Source organism: Calonectris borealis, chromosome 1 (assembly GCF_964195595.1).
Source record: "Calonectris borealis chromosome 1, bCalBor7.hap1.2, whole genome shotgun sequence".
Lineage (NCBI taxonomy): Eukaryota > Metazoa > Chordata > Aves > Procellariiformes > Procellariidae > Calonectris > Calonectris borealis.
The window spans coordinates 74,102,998-74,120,328 of record NC_134312.1 but is presented as its reverse complement, the minus strand read 5'-3'; the positions used below and the strand labels follow the sequence as shown (position 1 = coordinate 74,120,328).

The window sequence follows — 17,331 nt, the reverse complement described above, 5'->3', positions numbered from 1 at the left end:
CCAATTTCAACTGCAGAGGGAAAATTGGGGAAAAAAAAATTATATGTCCCAAGGTTCGTTTTTATTGCTTCCCATTTCTACTGCTTGCTATTATCTGCATAGCAGAAGGAGAGCAGCGTATTGATTATTTAACTAGGATGTTTACAAGAGCAAAGCTGGGATCTCTGAAAATGAAACGTATGCCTAAGGGGTGGGGGGTTGGGGAAAAGTAGAGAAGCTCATTCTATTTCTAAGGAATATGTTTTGTCTAAAATTGTTTATATATAAAAATTATATAAATATATATTTAGAATGCAGAGAGACTTCACATTAAAAAAAAAAGTCCCCAACAGGAAAATGAAAGGACTTCATTCTGCTTCACAGAGTTTACAAGTATTCTGTTGATCACAAAGTTCAAAGAATAATCAAAATCGTTTGCTTATAAATTTCTATGTATAATCTTAGTGAAGCATATGAAATACTTGAATCTATTAATTGTATGAACAAGGCAAATGCATGATCGTGATGCTAGATCAGATTCGACACCAGAAACAGTAACCGTTTCCTCAGGTAGTTGAACTAAGTTAATACAATGCATGTGAACAAAACCAATTTTGTTCTATTATTGTAATGATAACAAACCAAAGAAAAACGCCAAGTATTCCAAGTCAGTCTGGAAAATTAATTGTATTAAAGACGACCTTGGAGCAGTGCAACCATGCCAATTCCACTTTCTAGTAAGGGAGTGTTCTAGTTGCAGAACGAGGATTGAAAGCGTTAAAATAGTTCTTTTCTGCGTTTCCCAATTTTATTTTTCTCCGATCTTTTAATTCAAGTGTTCTTTCCTGTCCTTTCTCTGCATGCGTGTTCCTCAGCCCACTTAAAATGTTTTTATCTTGCCTTCTTTTCTATGCCTTTACTATCAAATTCAGTAGGTTTGAACGATGAACAGCTTGACTTAGCATATTTTTAACCAGCTGGTCTAGCACCTAGCTTGTATTGCATAGCCAGATACAACCAAATGTTTATACAGGAGGTAGCTTTCACGAAGATGAGAAAAACCTAAGTAACATGCATCCTGGCGTTCTTTTATTTACCGCTTAGAAATGAAAGTTTGGATTGTTTACTGCAGCCACACAAGGGACTATTAATAACCTTTAAAGATGAAGCCGGAGGGAAGAGATGCCGGATCATCAATGGACGTGTGTACAAGCGCCTGAGAAAACACTTCAAAACCTCTTAGGAGCGCCAGATCATATGAAATAAGGACTAAACTCTCAGAGGGCACAAGCCATCGCCAGTGACAGCAAAAACTTAATTCCAGGCAGGGAAGGCTCCTGCTTCGGGCAGGGGGAGACGGGCGCGTCTACGTCATACCCAAACCCCGCTCTTGACACTCCGCGCGAGAGGCGACGGCCAAAACTTGGAGGCAAGAGTTTCACTTCCACCACCCCCCCTCCACCCCCCCCCCAGGCATAAGGATGTTCTTCTGACGGAGGGCCGGGATGCTAACTTGCCTAAAAATAATCGCTCCTGCTGGATCAACAAAGGGTCATGTGCTCGGCGGAGCGCCTTCCCAACTTTGACGGGAGTGTGAGGTTGCAAGTTGAACCCCCGCGCGCCCGCCACCGGGCATCCTCTGTCGCCCGGGGAGTCCCCAGGCAGGGGCGGGGAGGTGCCGCCGAGGAAGGCACCTCGCTCGGTGTGCCTCGTCGGGCCGGCTCGGGCAGGGGAGGGTGGGCTGGAGGAGGGCACGGCAGCCTCCGAGGCAGCGGAACAAAGCTGCGCGCCGCGGGCGCACCGCCGGGGCGGCCGGGCGAGGGGCTCGGCGGCGCCCGCCGTGGGCGCGGGGCTCCCCCGCCCCGCCCCGCCCCCACCCCACGCCCGGCTAACTGACACGCCGTTTGAATAGCCAAGGTAACGCTCGGGGGGGGGGGGGGGGCACGGGGGGGAGCATCTCCCCGGCCTGCCGCCAAGCGCCGGAGTTGCGCGCCCGTCCCCGTGTGCCTGTGTGCGAGCCTGCACCGCGGGCAGCCCAGCCGCGCACACGCGCGCAAACACGCGTGCTCATACAAATTAAAAAAAAAAAAAAAAAACCAACAACAACAACCAAACCACAAAACGGAACAAAAAAAAGGGGGGGGAGAACACCCCCCCCCCCCGAAAGGCAGCGGCCCCCCCGCCCCAACAACTCGACTCACCTTTCAAACTCCTGAGGTAAATCAGGGTCAGTTAGCATGCTGGAAAAGCACAATTTCCCTTTGTCACAGCAGCCACCTATGGTCGCCTCCAACTGAACCTGTCAAGTGAGTCCAAACCTTCTAAACCGATTGATTTTCTCTCTCTCTCCCTCTCCCTCCCTCCCTCCCTCCCGCTCCCTCCCTCCCTCCCGGCTCGCTCGCTCTGAGCTAGGACTCCTTGACCAGTCTCTTAAAGGGGCAGCGCGCCTCGCAGCAGGCTGCTCGCCCAGCTCCCCCCGCAGCGGCTGCCGGGTGCTGGGCAACCTCAGGGTGCCTGTCCTGTCCTCTGAATTCTGCTCGCCCGCCGCCGCGAAACGGGAAAAGTCAATTCCTTCAATGTCCTAAAAATCGGGGGGGGGGGGGGGGGGGGGAATAGGGGGGAGGAGAGGGGGAAGGAAAAAAAAAAAAAAAAGCCCGACAATCCACCTAAACCGGCAAACCAGGAGCAAATCCCCTGCGCTGAGGAAGATCAGTGGAGAAAGAAGATAAAACAAGAGCAGACTGATTAAATTGAAACAGTTACCAACTCTCTCGGAGTTGAAATAGGGGAGAAAAGATTAGACACATAAAAATGTTACCAAAGGCATCTGTGCTCCGAAGAATTTTCATTCCTTTCTCTCCCCCCTCCCTCTCCGCTCTCTCGCTTTCTCTCTCCCTCTTTCTCTCTCTTTGGGGAGGGGAAAAAAAAAAAAAACCACACCACCCCGCACAACAATCAGGCATTGTTCTGAGGGAAGAAAAGCAACTTTGACAGATTGAAATATAGCAGAGGCCCCTTCAAGGAAACCTGTAAACAACTTGTCACTCACTCTGTCGGTCTCACTGTTAGCTCTTGCTTTCCACAAAGTGCTGCGAACCGTCCTGGCAACAAACCCAAAGTTTCCTCAGCTCCAAACTCCATCAAACAGCCCTGTTGTGTGCAAGGGAAAAGGTAGCCACATGCCAAAACAGCGGGCGCGCACACACACACGCACATACACACGCACAAACAATAACAAAAATAAACTTTCCGTTCTTCTGCTCGGGCTTTTCTGGTTTTCTTTTTACACACACACACCCCCCGCCTCCCTTTTCCCCCCCCTCTCTGGGCGAGCAAGGGGAGTCCCTCCGCTGTGGATCTCTCCAGTTCCCCCTGCCCGGACAGCCCCCGGTGACAAGGTGGACGACGCGCGGCTGCAGAGCCCCTGGGCTGGCTGGCGGAGCGCAGCCTCCGCGGCACGTCCAATTATCTAGATAAAAATCTGGCAGGCGAGGAAGGCGATCAGGTAATGGACCTTTGACACGCGGGGACGGAGGCGCGGCCCGGGCCAGCCCCGCATCCCGCCCCGGCGGCCCGGGGATCCCCGCCGCCCGCTCCCGCCGGCGGGGAGAGGGGGGCAGCGGCCGGGAGACCGCCGCGGGGAAATTCCCGTCCAAGCCCCGGGGATTAGCCGGGGGCTACTCTGGAAGCGGAGCGGACAATGCCTCAATAGTCTGCACGGCCCGTGTCCAGCCTGGCACTGAGCTCGCAGTAAGGGGCGGGGGGGGAGAAAAGAGAAAAAAAGAGAAAAAAAAACTGGTCTCCCTGTTCTTTAGCACACACATGCACACACACCCACACACAACCACATATCTATACTCCATTCTTTCCAGCTCCCCAGCCCTAATTCCTTTCTCTCTTCTTTTTTTTCTCCTTTCATTTGCAGCTGGACAACATTAAGGGCCTTTAAAAACCACAAGGTTTTGACCCCACAATAGTTTGATTAGGTCCACTGCCCTCTCTCTTCCCCTCTTATCCCTACCTCCCAGTGACACGAGAAAGCAAGTTTACTTTTTGAAATATATACACATATTCGCACAGAGCATCCATAAAATGTTCAACATTTTCATGCCCATTGGCTTAAGAAAATTCCAAATAGAAAAGCTTATTACTGTTATTAACACCCAACAGCTACACTGTTTAATTTGCTCCTTTTCAATCCATATGTTATAAACCCACGGGCTCGCACAGGGGCCAGTCTGTCCAGTGTTGGCATAAAGGCGTCATCAGCTAGAAGTCTGGGATGATCATTTAAATCACGAGTAGCAAACCCACTTGTAACTTATGCACATCATCCCCAAAGAGCATTAGACCCTTCACGAAACAAAACGCCGAAGCTAAGTTTGCAAAGGCGCCTTCCTCGCAGTTCGTAAAAGAGGATCTGCGAAGGCTGCCTCCAGTCTGCCTTACGCTGCCACGGCGCTCGGAGCGGAGTCGCGTACAATCTGTCAACTTCTGGCATGAGGTAGATCTAATGGCTCCTCACTGTGGGGCAGGGTAAACTGACTTCCTTCAGTAGCCCCTAGCAAATAATATTTTCCACAGAGGTCCATTCATAGGAGTCTGACAAACCTAGTTAATATGTACAAGGATTTTTCATTTGTTATTTAGTAGCTAGCCCTTTTAGGACAGCTATGAAGTAGACATTGAAAAGGCAGCAGACGATTAAAAAGAACAATTCGAAATACTTTCTCTTTCATCTGAGGGTCTCAAACCATGTTAAGTCTCACATTACTCCTCTGCAGGTAATAAATATAATTAGGGCCGATTCCAAAACTTTATTTGTATTGAAAAGTATCTCACTCCACAGGGGCTCCATTCAAATCAGCAAATCTCTGTGTGGAGTAGGAGGCTACTTAGTAGGAGAATTTGGCCTCAAATAAGGAAACTGAGATGCAGGCAGGCTTAGTAGCTTGCCCAAGTTGACACAGTTAGCCAACTCCAGCAAAAGGATGAGGAAACAAAGATCCCATGTGCCTCACAGTCGACAACAGTCCTTATGCTGCTGAAACATGTCTATTTTAGCTGTTTTTCCCACAAAGGCATGATTTTTACATCTACTATTTGGTTAAAACATACTGTATTCACATTTGTAGGGCCTCTTTTCTTGGTCTTTCATTTTCCCTTTGATGCACCATTGCCCATCCACAAATGCTGTTCCTTCTCTGCCACTTCTTGCTTTGCTTCCCCTATTTCCTTACACTTGACCTTGGGAGGAGTTTGCAGAGAGAAGCCACTCGGAAGCCCCAGCTGGAGGAAAATTAAGACCACCTTTTATTCAAAAAAATTTCAACAGTTTTGGCAGAACAGGACTACCTATTTTGACTGCAGATTAGCTCCACTCAGCTCTCTAACCTCATATCCTTTTTTCAACTCAGCTCCACTCCACAACTGCCCTTCTTCTACCACGTCCTTCCCTCGCCTGTTCACATATGTTTACCCCTTCCTATATCATCTCCTAATTGAGCTTTTTCAGGGCAATGATCACATACTCCTCCAAGCTGGTGTTATGCCTAGCACAATGGGGCTCCTTGGTTGCTGGCTCTCAGTTAATATGATTATAAACCACAGCAATCAACATCAGGAATTATGGAAAAGGACATTGGCTAGACTAGGAAGAAGTAGAAAGAACTGTAATAAAAGGGGGGAAAAAGGCAAACAAATGTTCAGGGGAGAAAACAAAGATAACTGAGCAAGAGGGAGAGCTGAGAAGGGGAGAGGAAATGGAAGAAAGGAAGGAAGTAGAGATCATTCCCCAAACACTTCTGACACGAACCCTTCTTTTACCTTACCCTAATTTACATTTACTCTTACCCCAATACATTTTGTGCTCAGTTCCTACCCCTTCTTCCCAGTTTCCTTCATTTTACGTTTTCTGCAACTACTGAGCTCCCTCTCCCAGCTGAGTGGGGGGAAACAGAGTTGGGTCCGAAAAGGAGGAAAAAAAGTTACTGTTACTATTGTATTAACATCGTATTGTATTATTGTATCACTGTATTGTTATTATTGGATTATTAACAGTCTATTGTTAGACTTATTGATAAAATTATGTTCTCATAGTAAGTTCAACTGCAATCGCAAGAGGGAGAAAAAGCAACTTAAACAAATGGTTTGAGGGAATCTCTGAAACCTTTCTACAAATAATTTCATATTAACTTTAAGGCTTGCTTTTTAGAAATTGCCAGGACATATCACAAAGGCTGCTATCATATCAGAAAGTGGAAAAACTGAGGAATTGGGATAAATAACCACTGACTGAGAAAGAAGAAAATGTGTGTAATATGCAACTGGCCAGTTTTTAACATAGAGAGTTTTATCCCGTCCTGAAACTTTTGACTAGTAATAGCAAGCCCTGATGCCCCTTTTTACCGAGCGGGTTGTAGTTACAAAACCCACTTGCAACCTGGGAGATCCACGTCCAGTTCTCTCAATTCTCTTCTCAAACTGAGAATTCAGGATATAAGTTCAAATATCTTCAACTGATGAGAAAAATGAAACCTCCCCCCACCCCTCCTCCAGCAGTTCAGTGAATCTGCATTTCTCTTGCTTTGCTTCCTTTAAGGGATGCCCAAAACAAACAAGTGCAGGTAAAAGAGGACAATTTGGGTTCAACTAAACAAAAAAGCTCCGATTTTCATTTGGGTGAGGGGAAACAACTCAAATCATAAACTCCTATCTGAATTTTTGTGCTTAACTGAATTTTTTGTCGCTATTGTGGTACTCCCACCACAAAATGTGAACCAAAAAATCAATTATTCACCCAGCTCAAGTTAGAAATACCATAACTCTGGAATATGGCATAGACAGAATCCACAGGTCTTTATACAAGCATATTGGCAGAAGGAAAACCTTAAATGAAACACTAAATTTTTTTTTTTTAAATCATCAAATGATAACACTTCAGCCTTTGGCAGATACTGCAATACAGTAAGTAAAGGAAGTGCTGGGAAAAAAAAGAGCTTTTCAGATTTTGTTGTTTCCACTGTAGGTTTTAATAATAGAGACCTACAAAGTCCAAGGAAATGTAAGATGTTCCACAGAATGATTTACTGGAAAATTCTCACAGAAAATATGCAAAACTCTGAAGATCCTAAATGGATTTTCTTTTTTAGGCACCCATCCAAAACAACTGTAGCATTAAGAATGAATCTGTAAGATTTCTAAGAAAGGGTGTTTTGGAACAGGTTACGAGAGAGCAGAGGGAGAACAGAGTGGGGTGGATGCATTTACTATGAAGAATATCTCGCAAATAATGAGTTCTTACTTCAGAGTATGGAAATGTTTAGCTACAATGCAGTTTGGATCATATGCTTAGGAACAGATTTTTCCTTTCAGTGTGCATGCCTAGCTGCCATTTCCATTAATGGGAATTAAGTACATGTGTCAAGAGGAGAAGTTAACTCTTAGAAATATAACTAATCTATGCTTTTTTTAAAGAATGTAAATGCCACATCAGGCATGTTCGGTGTTGGCAAAACTGAGTGCTGAATATAGTATAGCAAAATCTGAGAAGGAGAAGGCGGTCTGGAGGACTGAAATTTCTGTGCTATTTAGAGTTTTTCAATTTACTGAATTTCTGCAAGGAAAAGTAAAACCATCTCATTTGCAAGTGGGAAGCCCTCATTTATCAGCTATTTACTTGCAATTTCAGCAGGGGCCTACCATCTGCAACCCTCCCTGTAAAACAGAACTGACACTACCCTTAAGAAGAAATCTGAACCTTCATCTAAAATTTGAATTCAAACTTCTCTCAAGGTCACTAAATATTACAACAAAGTTCCTAATCATTTTTTAAAAGGAGGTCGGCACTTTTTGATCCTGTCCACTCTGCATCAGCCAGGGTAAAGGAACCTCAAAATTAATACAGATGTAAACTATAATATAAATGGGTTTTTTAGAACTAAAAATAGTATATGTAAACACATATAAAATTAAATTACATATATATTTTGGCAAAAAGTAACTTCTAATTGTGAAAATGAGAAAAATTAGAGACAGGACACATTCCTGATTTTGTGTTGTGTGTCCCCCTTGCCTCCAAGTTCCTTTATTTTGGGTACAGCTTGTTTTATTATTTCTCTGTACTGTCAGTTAGCTACAGGGTGTCTTTACTGTTTGTCTTAGTAGCCTTGGTCTGCACGAAGCAGCTTGAAAAAAATTAAATAAAAACAGGACAGTTTAAAAAAAAAAAGTCACAAAAATAGACAGCATATCCATGGATAGGAACTGTGCTTGAAATTATTTAAGAAGCTAACTGGATTTCAAATTTACAGTTTCTTGTTAAGGTTCTGAGCATAAAATGTTACTAAAATAGGAACCTGTTGCTCTAAGCCTTTTTTTTCCCCCCCATGTCCTTTTTTCAGCACAGTTATTTTGCATGGAATGTACCGTCCTGACTGAAGCCCACAGCTTCACCTTATGCGCAGTCTCCCTACTCTGCCTCCATCCTGACTGGGATGATTACTTTCTGAGTGACAGGCCTGTTTACTGTCAGTGCCCATCCGATCTTCAGCCTCTCGGATGACAATACCAGCAGGAATGTTCCTCCTCGGTGTCATTTCCAGTGACTGTTACGAACATGTAAATGCTTGCCACATGACAATGAATCTAATTCATTTCATACAGATAACCAACTCCCATCAAAAGGAAATTACTCCCTTTTCCCTCAGTGCATGTGCAGAGGAGTGGTTGGTAGAAATCGAGTCTCTTCTGAACAGGCAACCTAAGTTTCATAGCCAAACATAAGCTTCTGAGCCTATCCTAAAACCACAACTTTGATCTATTTGTAAGAGTAGATAATAATTGTTGAGCCTGATTCCAAGTGCACTGAAATTGAGATCTTTCTGCTTAACTCAGTAGGCCTTTCTGCATGGCTCTCAATATAATTCTTGCAGGTTTAATCACCACATTCGCGTCACTCCCCCAATAACAATTCTGTCTCTTTTTTTAACTCATCCACTGAACAGGGTGAGAATCATCACATTTTGTCTCTGTATTTCTAATCTGACTGCTTTTTCCACTATAGTCTGCTCTAACTAACCTGTGCACCGGGTTTAAAACACACAGATTTGCTTCCATTGACTGTCTGATGTAAAACAAGCATCATGCAATTAAAAGTGCAAGGGTGTTTTGGAATAATCCACAGCACCTAGCCCTATGTTGTTTTGTGAAGGCATTCCAGCCTTCCTCTTGTGGTCATGAGGTTCGCTCTGGTGTTTGCAGTCAAAATTCTCCACACCCACAGGTACTGTTTGCTTCTCTTCACTAGAAGCAATTGTCTTTCAGTGCCGAATTACAATCGTTTATTACACTTGTACCATAGGACTACAGCCACCCTCAGCTAACCAGATAGAGCTCTTTTGCACTGGGCATGATACAAACACATATAGCTCAATTCATAGTTGCCCTCCATTTTATGTACTCCGTTGGATTAGAGAAAAAGTGGGAATATAAAATACTTCCAAATAATATTACCATTTTCTATTCACTTTGTACTGGAAGAGCAGTGAAGAATTAGGTCTTTTGTGAGAAATATCCTCTATCTGAACCAGTTTACACTGTAATGGTAATTAGACAAAGAACAAAAAAAAGGTAATATTCTTACATTCTGTAAATTGCTTCTCTATTTTATTCCTTTTTAGTCCGTATAATTGTAAGAATTGATGTAACTGCTATCTAGTAAATGTTTCAAAAAATATAGATGCTGAAATATATGGCTTTTAATTTCAGAACAAATTTGTAAATATATTTCCTTTCTACTGTATCACACACAAGGTCCCTACATTACGTATACAGTCTATGATAAGATTAATACAAATTAGTGTTTATTAAATGCACTCTACTGATATTTAACTTGTTATACATGTCACTGGGAAGATCAAGCTGTAAATTAAGCAATGATTCTAACGACGTTAAATGCATCTCTGTAAGGGAAAGAGTTATAAACCACGTTGCTATCTTACACCTTGCACACTGAAACAGCAATCAATGAGTATGTAGAGTTATGTTTCATTTATAAAGTTACAAAAGCATACCATACCCATTCATTTATTTTAACGGTGCTCTGATGCAGTTTTATGAGTGATTTTCCACTTTTGAGTAAAGGCAAAACTAATGTCATTTGGTTCTGTCGAAGCAAAAAGCTGAACTCCTACTTCCAACACACAGACTCCAATTCAGCCACTATTATAGAGAAATAAATACGTAAGCATGGTATAAAACGGACCAATGGCTTGTTGTTATTGCTATTTCTATGGAGGCTTAACTCTTGCTTCTCATCTCTCATTACATGGGACAGCTAGAGGCTAGAAACATTGCTGGGGTAGCATGCTGAAGACCCCTGGGAATGCTTCTGAACCTTGTACAGGGAAAAACTGAGAAAATACTGCTACAGTATTCTGAAGCATAAGTATGGGAAAGTCAGAATATCTGGGGACACTCTTCAAAAGCCCTAATGCAATCCAGGTACGGGGTTGACTACCTTCTACTACCAATTAGCTTGTAAGCAAGACAGATCTTCAGCAGTTGCCACTGAGGTATATTCAGAATATAAAAGAATCAGAAAGGAGAAATAAAGAAAACACAGCCAAGAAAAATAAAAACAAGAAAAAAAAAAAGAGACCACTGGATTGAGACAAACATTCATTAAGATCAAAATACAAAGAACTTTCTCAGGAATGTTTATCAAAGAAAATTTATGTCATAAGTTTTCCTCTGCCTGGAGAAGATCCAAAGCGGAGTGTCTCTTCTCCTGCCATATAACATTGTACTGAACCCAGACTGCACATTTGGTCACCCGCTTTTCCCCTTAAATAACACTTTCTATTTCTGATGTGGCTTTTGTTTTGTTTTACAAAGTTTAATTTCTCTTTCTTTGTTGATGCATTTTCCTTTTGTCATTATTCCAGAGTTGTGTAAAAGTAATTAGTGACACGATGCCAAGGACTGAACCTCACAAGCAACCTAAATATTTTGATTCACTGAGAATGCAGTCCATAATTTACAAAGTGCCTGACCCCTGTCCAATAAATAAAATAAAATAAATTAGATAACTTCTGCATGTTAACAGCCTGAGGCATACGGAGAAAAATGTCAAAATGCGGAAACAGTGAATGTCACCACATCAGATATCAGAGGTAGTCTTTTGCCACTTTTTCAAGAAACAAAATCACATTCGTACATACCTTTTTAGCATTTGACCCCACATGATCAATCCTGTCAACCATCTCTCCTGGTATTTGCATGTAGCCACTGCCCTTTCTTGAGAGCAGTGTGGTTCAAAATTAGGGCAAAGATTTCACATGTGAGAATGTCACAGGTGAAACTTGTTTTCTAATGAATTCTGAGCTAGCAATAGAATGGCAGCAGGTGTCTCCAAAAGTGCAAATTGAGTAGAAAATAAAAGGAGACAGAGACACATACCTTTTTTTTTTAACTGGCCTTTTTTTTTTTTTTTTTGCAACTTGCCATAAATTTCTCAGAGGGGTCCCAATACTGTAGTCAAAGTTAAAACCTGCTGTATGCAGTCAGGACAGGCCTTTGGCACAAAAGCAACCATACAGGGCTTTGTGACTACAATCTCAAAAAGGATCACAGTTTTTAGAGTAATTTGTGGGCCATGACATACAGGGCCACGACACATAGGGCCACTAACAAAATGCCCATGATGTTACCAGGGATTTGTGTTTAATTGCATGAAAAGATGTACATCATTTAATAAAAGCAAATTTTCTTATGATAGTTTGAAAAATCACCACAGAATTTAAGTGAGAACTCTGCCTCAAACATAGAAACTACAGCCTGCTTCAAAACAAGAGACAGTTCTCCACTATATTATGTCCTCTATGTTTCAAAGCAAGGTGGGCTCAGCCTGGACAAGTGTTCTATAATGAGAGAGGCAAGTTTATTTTTCTCCCTCATCTCCTACTGGCTGCTTTAACTCTGGCATATACGTTACTTCATAAAATGTTGGTCTAAGTATGAAGTGGCTTAAAATATAAAATAAACCAATTTTTATACAACAGAAAAAACAGGCAAGCGCACTACTGAGTTTGATACCATGAAGTACGAACCAAGATGCACCATGACCCCACAACACCCCTCTGAGGACCACGGCTGACGAGCACAGGTCCAGGCACCCCTGGCTGGAGGTCATGGCTACACAGGCCAAGTTGGATAGGCAGAGCCTGATGTGTGTTAGAGAACCTCACCTGTCAGAGGTGTGGTCTGCAAAGACAGGGTGAGAGCAACTTTCTTCACGGCTAACTCCAAAATCTTGTATTTGGACACATAATGCAGAGATAAACATGTGAGTTATCTTTTATTTTATTTCTCTGATATGGAAATACTCTGGGAATTTGGACCAAAAGTGAATTACAAGTTGTGTAAAAGACTGTCTCCTAGTTTGTATTTGTATTTTTGCATTTGACTGAATGACTTCTTGTTCTTGTAATAACTCGAACAGTAAAAAGGAGTAACCGATCTTCCTTTCTTTTATTTCATAAACTTCTGTTTTCATTATTTGTCTTTTCTCTAAATAGTCTCTTAGCTTTTTCCTCATATAGAGGTCAGTCTATTCAAGATCAAAATTTGTACTGCTTCTCTTTGAATTTCTTCTGTTTCTGCTACATACATTCTCCAGGTAGCCTAACCCATAAAGAACTCAGTATTACAGGAAAGGGCTTGCTACTGGCATAGGCCACTCTAGTATTTTCAGCATTATTTCTTATTCCATTTTCATCAACTGGATCTTGTCTTTGGATCATTCCACCTATTTAATTAAGTATTTCACAAGGAAACATAGGTCCTCTTCCACTCCCAAGTGGTCAGTGTTACGCTAGAACAGAGCAGTGAGCATCGTCACATCCATTTTTCTGCCTGACGTGCAATATTCTGCATTTGTCAACACTACACTTGTGCAGCCAACCTGCCTGTCTTCCTGCATGGAGTCCTCTACTATTTTCTCCAGCCCTGACTTGAATGATTCTGCCTCAGACGCAAATGTTTGTACCACTGGTCACGGTCATTTTCAATTCATTTATATATATATATGTGAAACACCACCTACAACACTCAGACTTTGGATACCCCTGTTGTAGTTCTCTTACACCAAACATTGATAATATACTTTGAGTTTTGTCTCCTGTCCTTCAGAGGACTGACTAATTCTTGAAAGTACTCCCATCCCACAACCACTTTTCTAATAGACCCTTGTGAAGGTCTTTTTCAAAAACTTTCTTTAAAGGGGGAAAAAAAATCTAATGATTGTCTTTTACTATTTGTTGACAAGCTCAAGGAATTATCATTAGACATCATTTTTCTTTACAAAAGCTATGCTGATGGATAGCTATAGTATCACAATACTCATCTATATGTCTCCTAATTTTATTTTTTATTACTATTTCAACCAATTTATCAAGTAAGGAAAGAAAATTCATTAGACTAATTCTCAGCATCAATTCTACTGTTCAATTAAAGAGAAGCAGAAAAATTGCTTTCTCCAACCTTACAGGTTAGAAGCCAGCACTAAAGGAAAGACTACATATTAAGTTAGCAGCCCTATTTGAGCTCACCATTAATTTCCAGTAGCACATTTTGATATGTCTAACTTTACCTGGTACTCTGTTGCTCTTCATTTGATGAGTTTAGCACCTACTTTTCCTTCACTTTTTTCTTTGACAGTAGCTAATCCTTAATATTGCAAAAGAATGGCTACAGTTTAGATTTCCCTCTTAAGTCTTCTGTGATAGAATATGACAAGGAAATAATTTGGTTTCTCAGCAAACGCCATTATCCTCCTTACCTATTATTCTGCATTACAATACTAAGGAAAAAATCCTTAACTATTTTTCTGTGTTACAGTACTGAGGGAAAAATGATTTACAAACTTGATGTGGACAGCCTTTTAGAAAATATCTGAATTTACTCCTCATAATTTCAGCAGACCAACTCATCCTCAAGACACTATGCTTGTTTTGGATGGGGTTCTCTTGCATTTCTAGCTAGCAATAATAATTACATCCTCCAGTGTTAAGCCACACCTATTCCAATAGCACACTTCCTTTCCTAATACTGTGTACTGGGCAGTGCAAACCAAGTCTTCAAATAACTTGGAACCAAGTCCATCCCCTAGACTTGGTAAGCCCTCAGGGGCTGATAAACTTTCACCATACATTGATTTACCAAGGGAGCCTATAAAATCAGAGCCTGTCTTTGTCAAGGAGGTATGAAATGGCATCAGCTCTCTAAAGCTGAGGGAACTATAGCTTCCCGCATGAGGCAATTGGGCCAGGGATTTTACGAGATTAAGCCACCATGTAAGAGTCTCTGCACATGGTTGGACTAGCCCATATAAGGAGAAACGCAGTATTTTTCAGTAATAATCCAATGACCTGCATTTACAAATCTGATTGCAGAGTTGGTGTGACTACTCTGCAAAGCTTGCACTATTTTCATAGGTGGGAGAGAAAGCATGCGAAACTAGGATGGAAAAGTTTCAACATTAGCCAAAACCTGACAGATTTTTTTTTTCTTTTAAAAACTATGTATTTCTTATAAACCTTACAAAATATTTCCTTGCATTAGAATTTTAGCTGCAAACACTGCTTTCATTATTGGTAAATATACACAGTCTCCCTGCCACTCTCTCTGATATCCATACAGGACCTGTAACGTGACCTATCCCTAAAATACAGGATATTCAATGAAACATTCTTAGTACTGTATTTTTAAAGGTTGTTACACACAAAATCTGTGTACCACAATGGTTGTTCATATGTGAATATTCAGTTACTAATATAACACAGTGAGTATACTACACGGGGAGGACTAAGTGAGCAAACCTCTTAGAAACAATCTGTTGGACTATTCAGACTCGCAGGTTAACAAACACCAGGAATAACAGAAAGGAGGCTCACCCCCACCTACATGGGCAGTACAAAGGCAACAGACCCATTACATGTGTTTAACTGGATCCCGCATCATGTGGACAGTGAATCCCATGCATCTTTGTTGCATTAGCCTGACTGCACATAGTCACTCTCTGCATAAACCAGAAGCACCTGTCTAGGATTTTCAGATATTCAGCATCTGTTGCTGAAGAGTCAGATGTTGCTGAGCTGTTGCTGGCCGTCCAAAAATCTCATAGATCACTGCACAAAGCAACCAGGCAGTAGATTATCACTGAAAGCCATGACACATTGCCCAATTCTTTACAGTTTGCGTGTCTAGAGAAGCTTTCAGACTTACCACGTTCACTGAGTCAGTTACGATACAGAAGAGGATCCCTGTAAGCACGGGGATCCCTGTAAGCACCTGCCACGTGCAGGTCTCGTGGCATCATTCTAAACTGGAAGCTGACACTGACCATTTCCATTCCCATACCAGTAGTAAAAGCTTCCTCACATTTAGACTACAGACAATTCCTACTTCTGGTGATCTAAAATACATCTATAATATTTGAGGTCATCTCCCTAACAGTGTGACCATACTCCTTGTACTTATGCCTTTATTCACAGGTAACCACGTAAGTATCGTTGTTTGCTCAGTGTTCAAATACACAGAGCTAAATGAAGGAAGTATTCAGAAAGCATTCAGTTTGGGTACTGTGATCCATTTCAAACATCAAGAAAATACAAAGCTAACAAAAATCATGAAAAGATAAGCATTAACTGCCTTTACGAATATAAAGAATCTATAAAGCCGTCACTAGGTGGGTCCATAGCAATGGATTAGACTTTGAGAGATGTTACATGCAAAACATTAATGCTTAAAACAGATGCAATATAGACCAAAAGAGAGTCTCGAAATGGAAAAGCGAAGTGGGAGAGATTCTTTCCTCCAGCTGCAGAGTCATCAGGCCTCAAAACCAAAAGGCTGAGAGGCTGTATTTTGTACAGGCTGCCCACCCTTGTAGATGCTTTCGTTAGGAAGAGTACAATTCAAATTATAACAGAAGTTACTCATGTTCACTGGTAAGCAGGTCCACATGCTCACATAAAAGTTGTATTTCTCCTTCCTGTAGGAGTAAGGTTGAGGATGAAGGAAGGAATTTTTACAGACCCAAATCTCTGCCTCTTCAAGCCAAAGGAGGAATGTTCCTAATTCATCCTTGAAAGTATTTCTTTGGGGCAGTGAGTGGAAAGGAAAGTGTCATTTCTTAAATTACTTTCCTCTTGAACTGCCATAAGAGTAGGGTGTGGGTTCCAGGCAGAAAACCCATTATTTTTGGTCTGGTTACATTTATTCAGATCTAGCCAGACTTCAGCCAAGTAGGAAACTGCCTCAGCGTGGCCACCATGACAGCAAGGAAGGAATAACAGGTATTTTCTCATTTCTGCTAAGCAGAAGCTCCTATCAGAATACAAAGATGATGGAAAACGTGGGTGGATTATTTGGTTCCAGCTGGCTCCACATCACACAGTAAGGAAATGCCACGATCTTTGACAGGTTCATATTAGCAAAAATCAAGCAAAAGATTATGGGAAAGCTTCCCATTCCATTATCAAATAATTTGGGGGAGGGAGAAGGATGGAAGACTAGCAGTTTTTCTTTCTAAGCTCTCAGAAACTGTCTATTTTTATGACCCTTTTAGTGTTGAAAGCATTGTCTGAAATCAAGACTAATCTCAAAGGATGTGAAAGCAAACCTATCGTTAGACGATTCAGAAAATGTAAAGCAGGAAGAAATGAACCATTTTCATCTGGTGGAGCTGCTAAGCAGCAGGTCTAACTTACTGACTAGCAATAGGTGCCAGGGCCCGGGGGCATCGCCAGCCCTGACTGCCCCTGCCCACCCCCCAGGGCTCCCCCCACCCTGCCCACGGCCCAGGGCCCCAACTCAGGCTCCTGAGGCCGTCAGCCCCTGCCCCAGCGACGCCGCAGCAGGGCCCAGCTCCAGCTCCCCACAGCCCGGCCGAGCCAGGCCCACCCACGGGCCCACATCCACACCTGGCCTTGGCCCGGCCCCACGGAGGTGCCCCACGCCTGTGGCTGGAGCCACCCCGGTGCCGCCAGCTGCCCTGCTCCTGGCTGGGGCGGTAGGATGGGCCCTGGCTGCCAGGCCCTGCCTGGCTGGCCTAGGGGGACCCCCCATAGCTCCCAGCAGCCAGGGAGCCGCTGGCCCCTCTTGGCAGCCTGATGATAGGCACTACAACGTAACCCACCTGTAACACAACCAACAACCGAAGGCCAGTTACAAAACCTACCCGATAACCTCCAACACCTAAACCAAATAAAAATCAACATCACAAGCATCTTCCCTATGGAGACGAGAGTGGGAAGACGCCGTTCATACACGAACACGCTCCTCCCAGTT

At 42.7% G+C, this 17,331-nt stretch overlaps 1 protein-coding gene across 7 annotated transcripts in view; it reads right to left on the bottom strand.

Annotated features, from left to right (window-relative positions):
• SOX5 (SRY-box transcription factor 5) overlaps positions 1–17,331 on the bottom strand; it is a 651,312-nt gene that overhangs the window by 295,316 nt on the left and 338,665 nt on the right. For 3 of the 7 annotated variants that reach the window (XM_075160461.1, XM_075160470.1, XM_075160479.1), the window contains exon 1: positions 2,181–3,938. The exons of the other annotated variants lie outside the window; for them this stretch is intronic. In XM_075160461.1, the coding sequence (XP_075016562.1) occupies positions 2,181–2,218 (38 nt within the window). In that variant the 5' untranslated portion in view covers positions 2,219–3,938. Of the gene's footprint in view, positions 1–2,180; positions 3,939–17,331 lie in introns of those variants that run through there. 7 annotated transcript variants of the gene reach the window in all.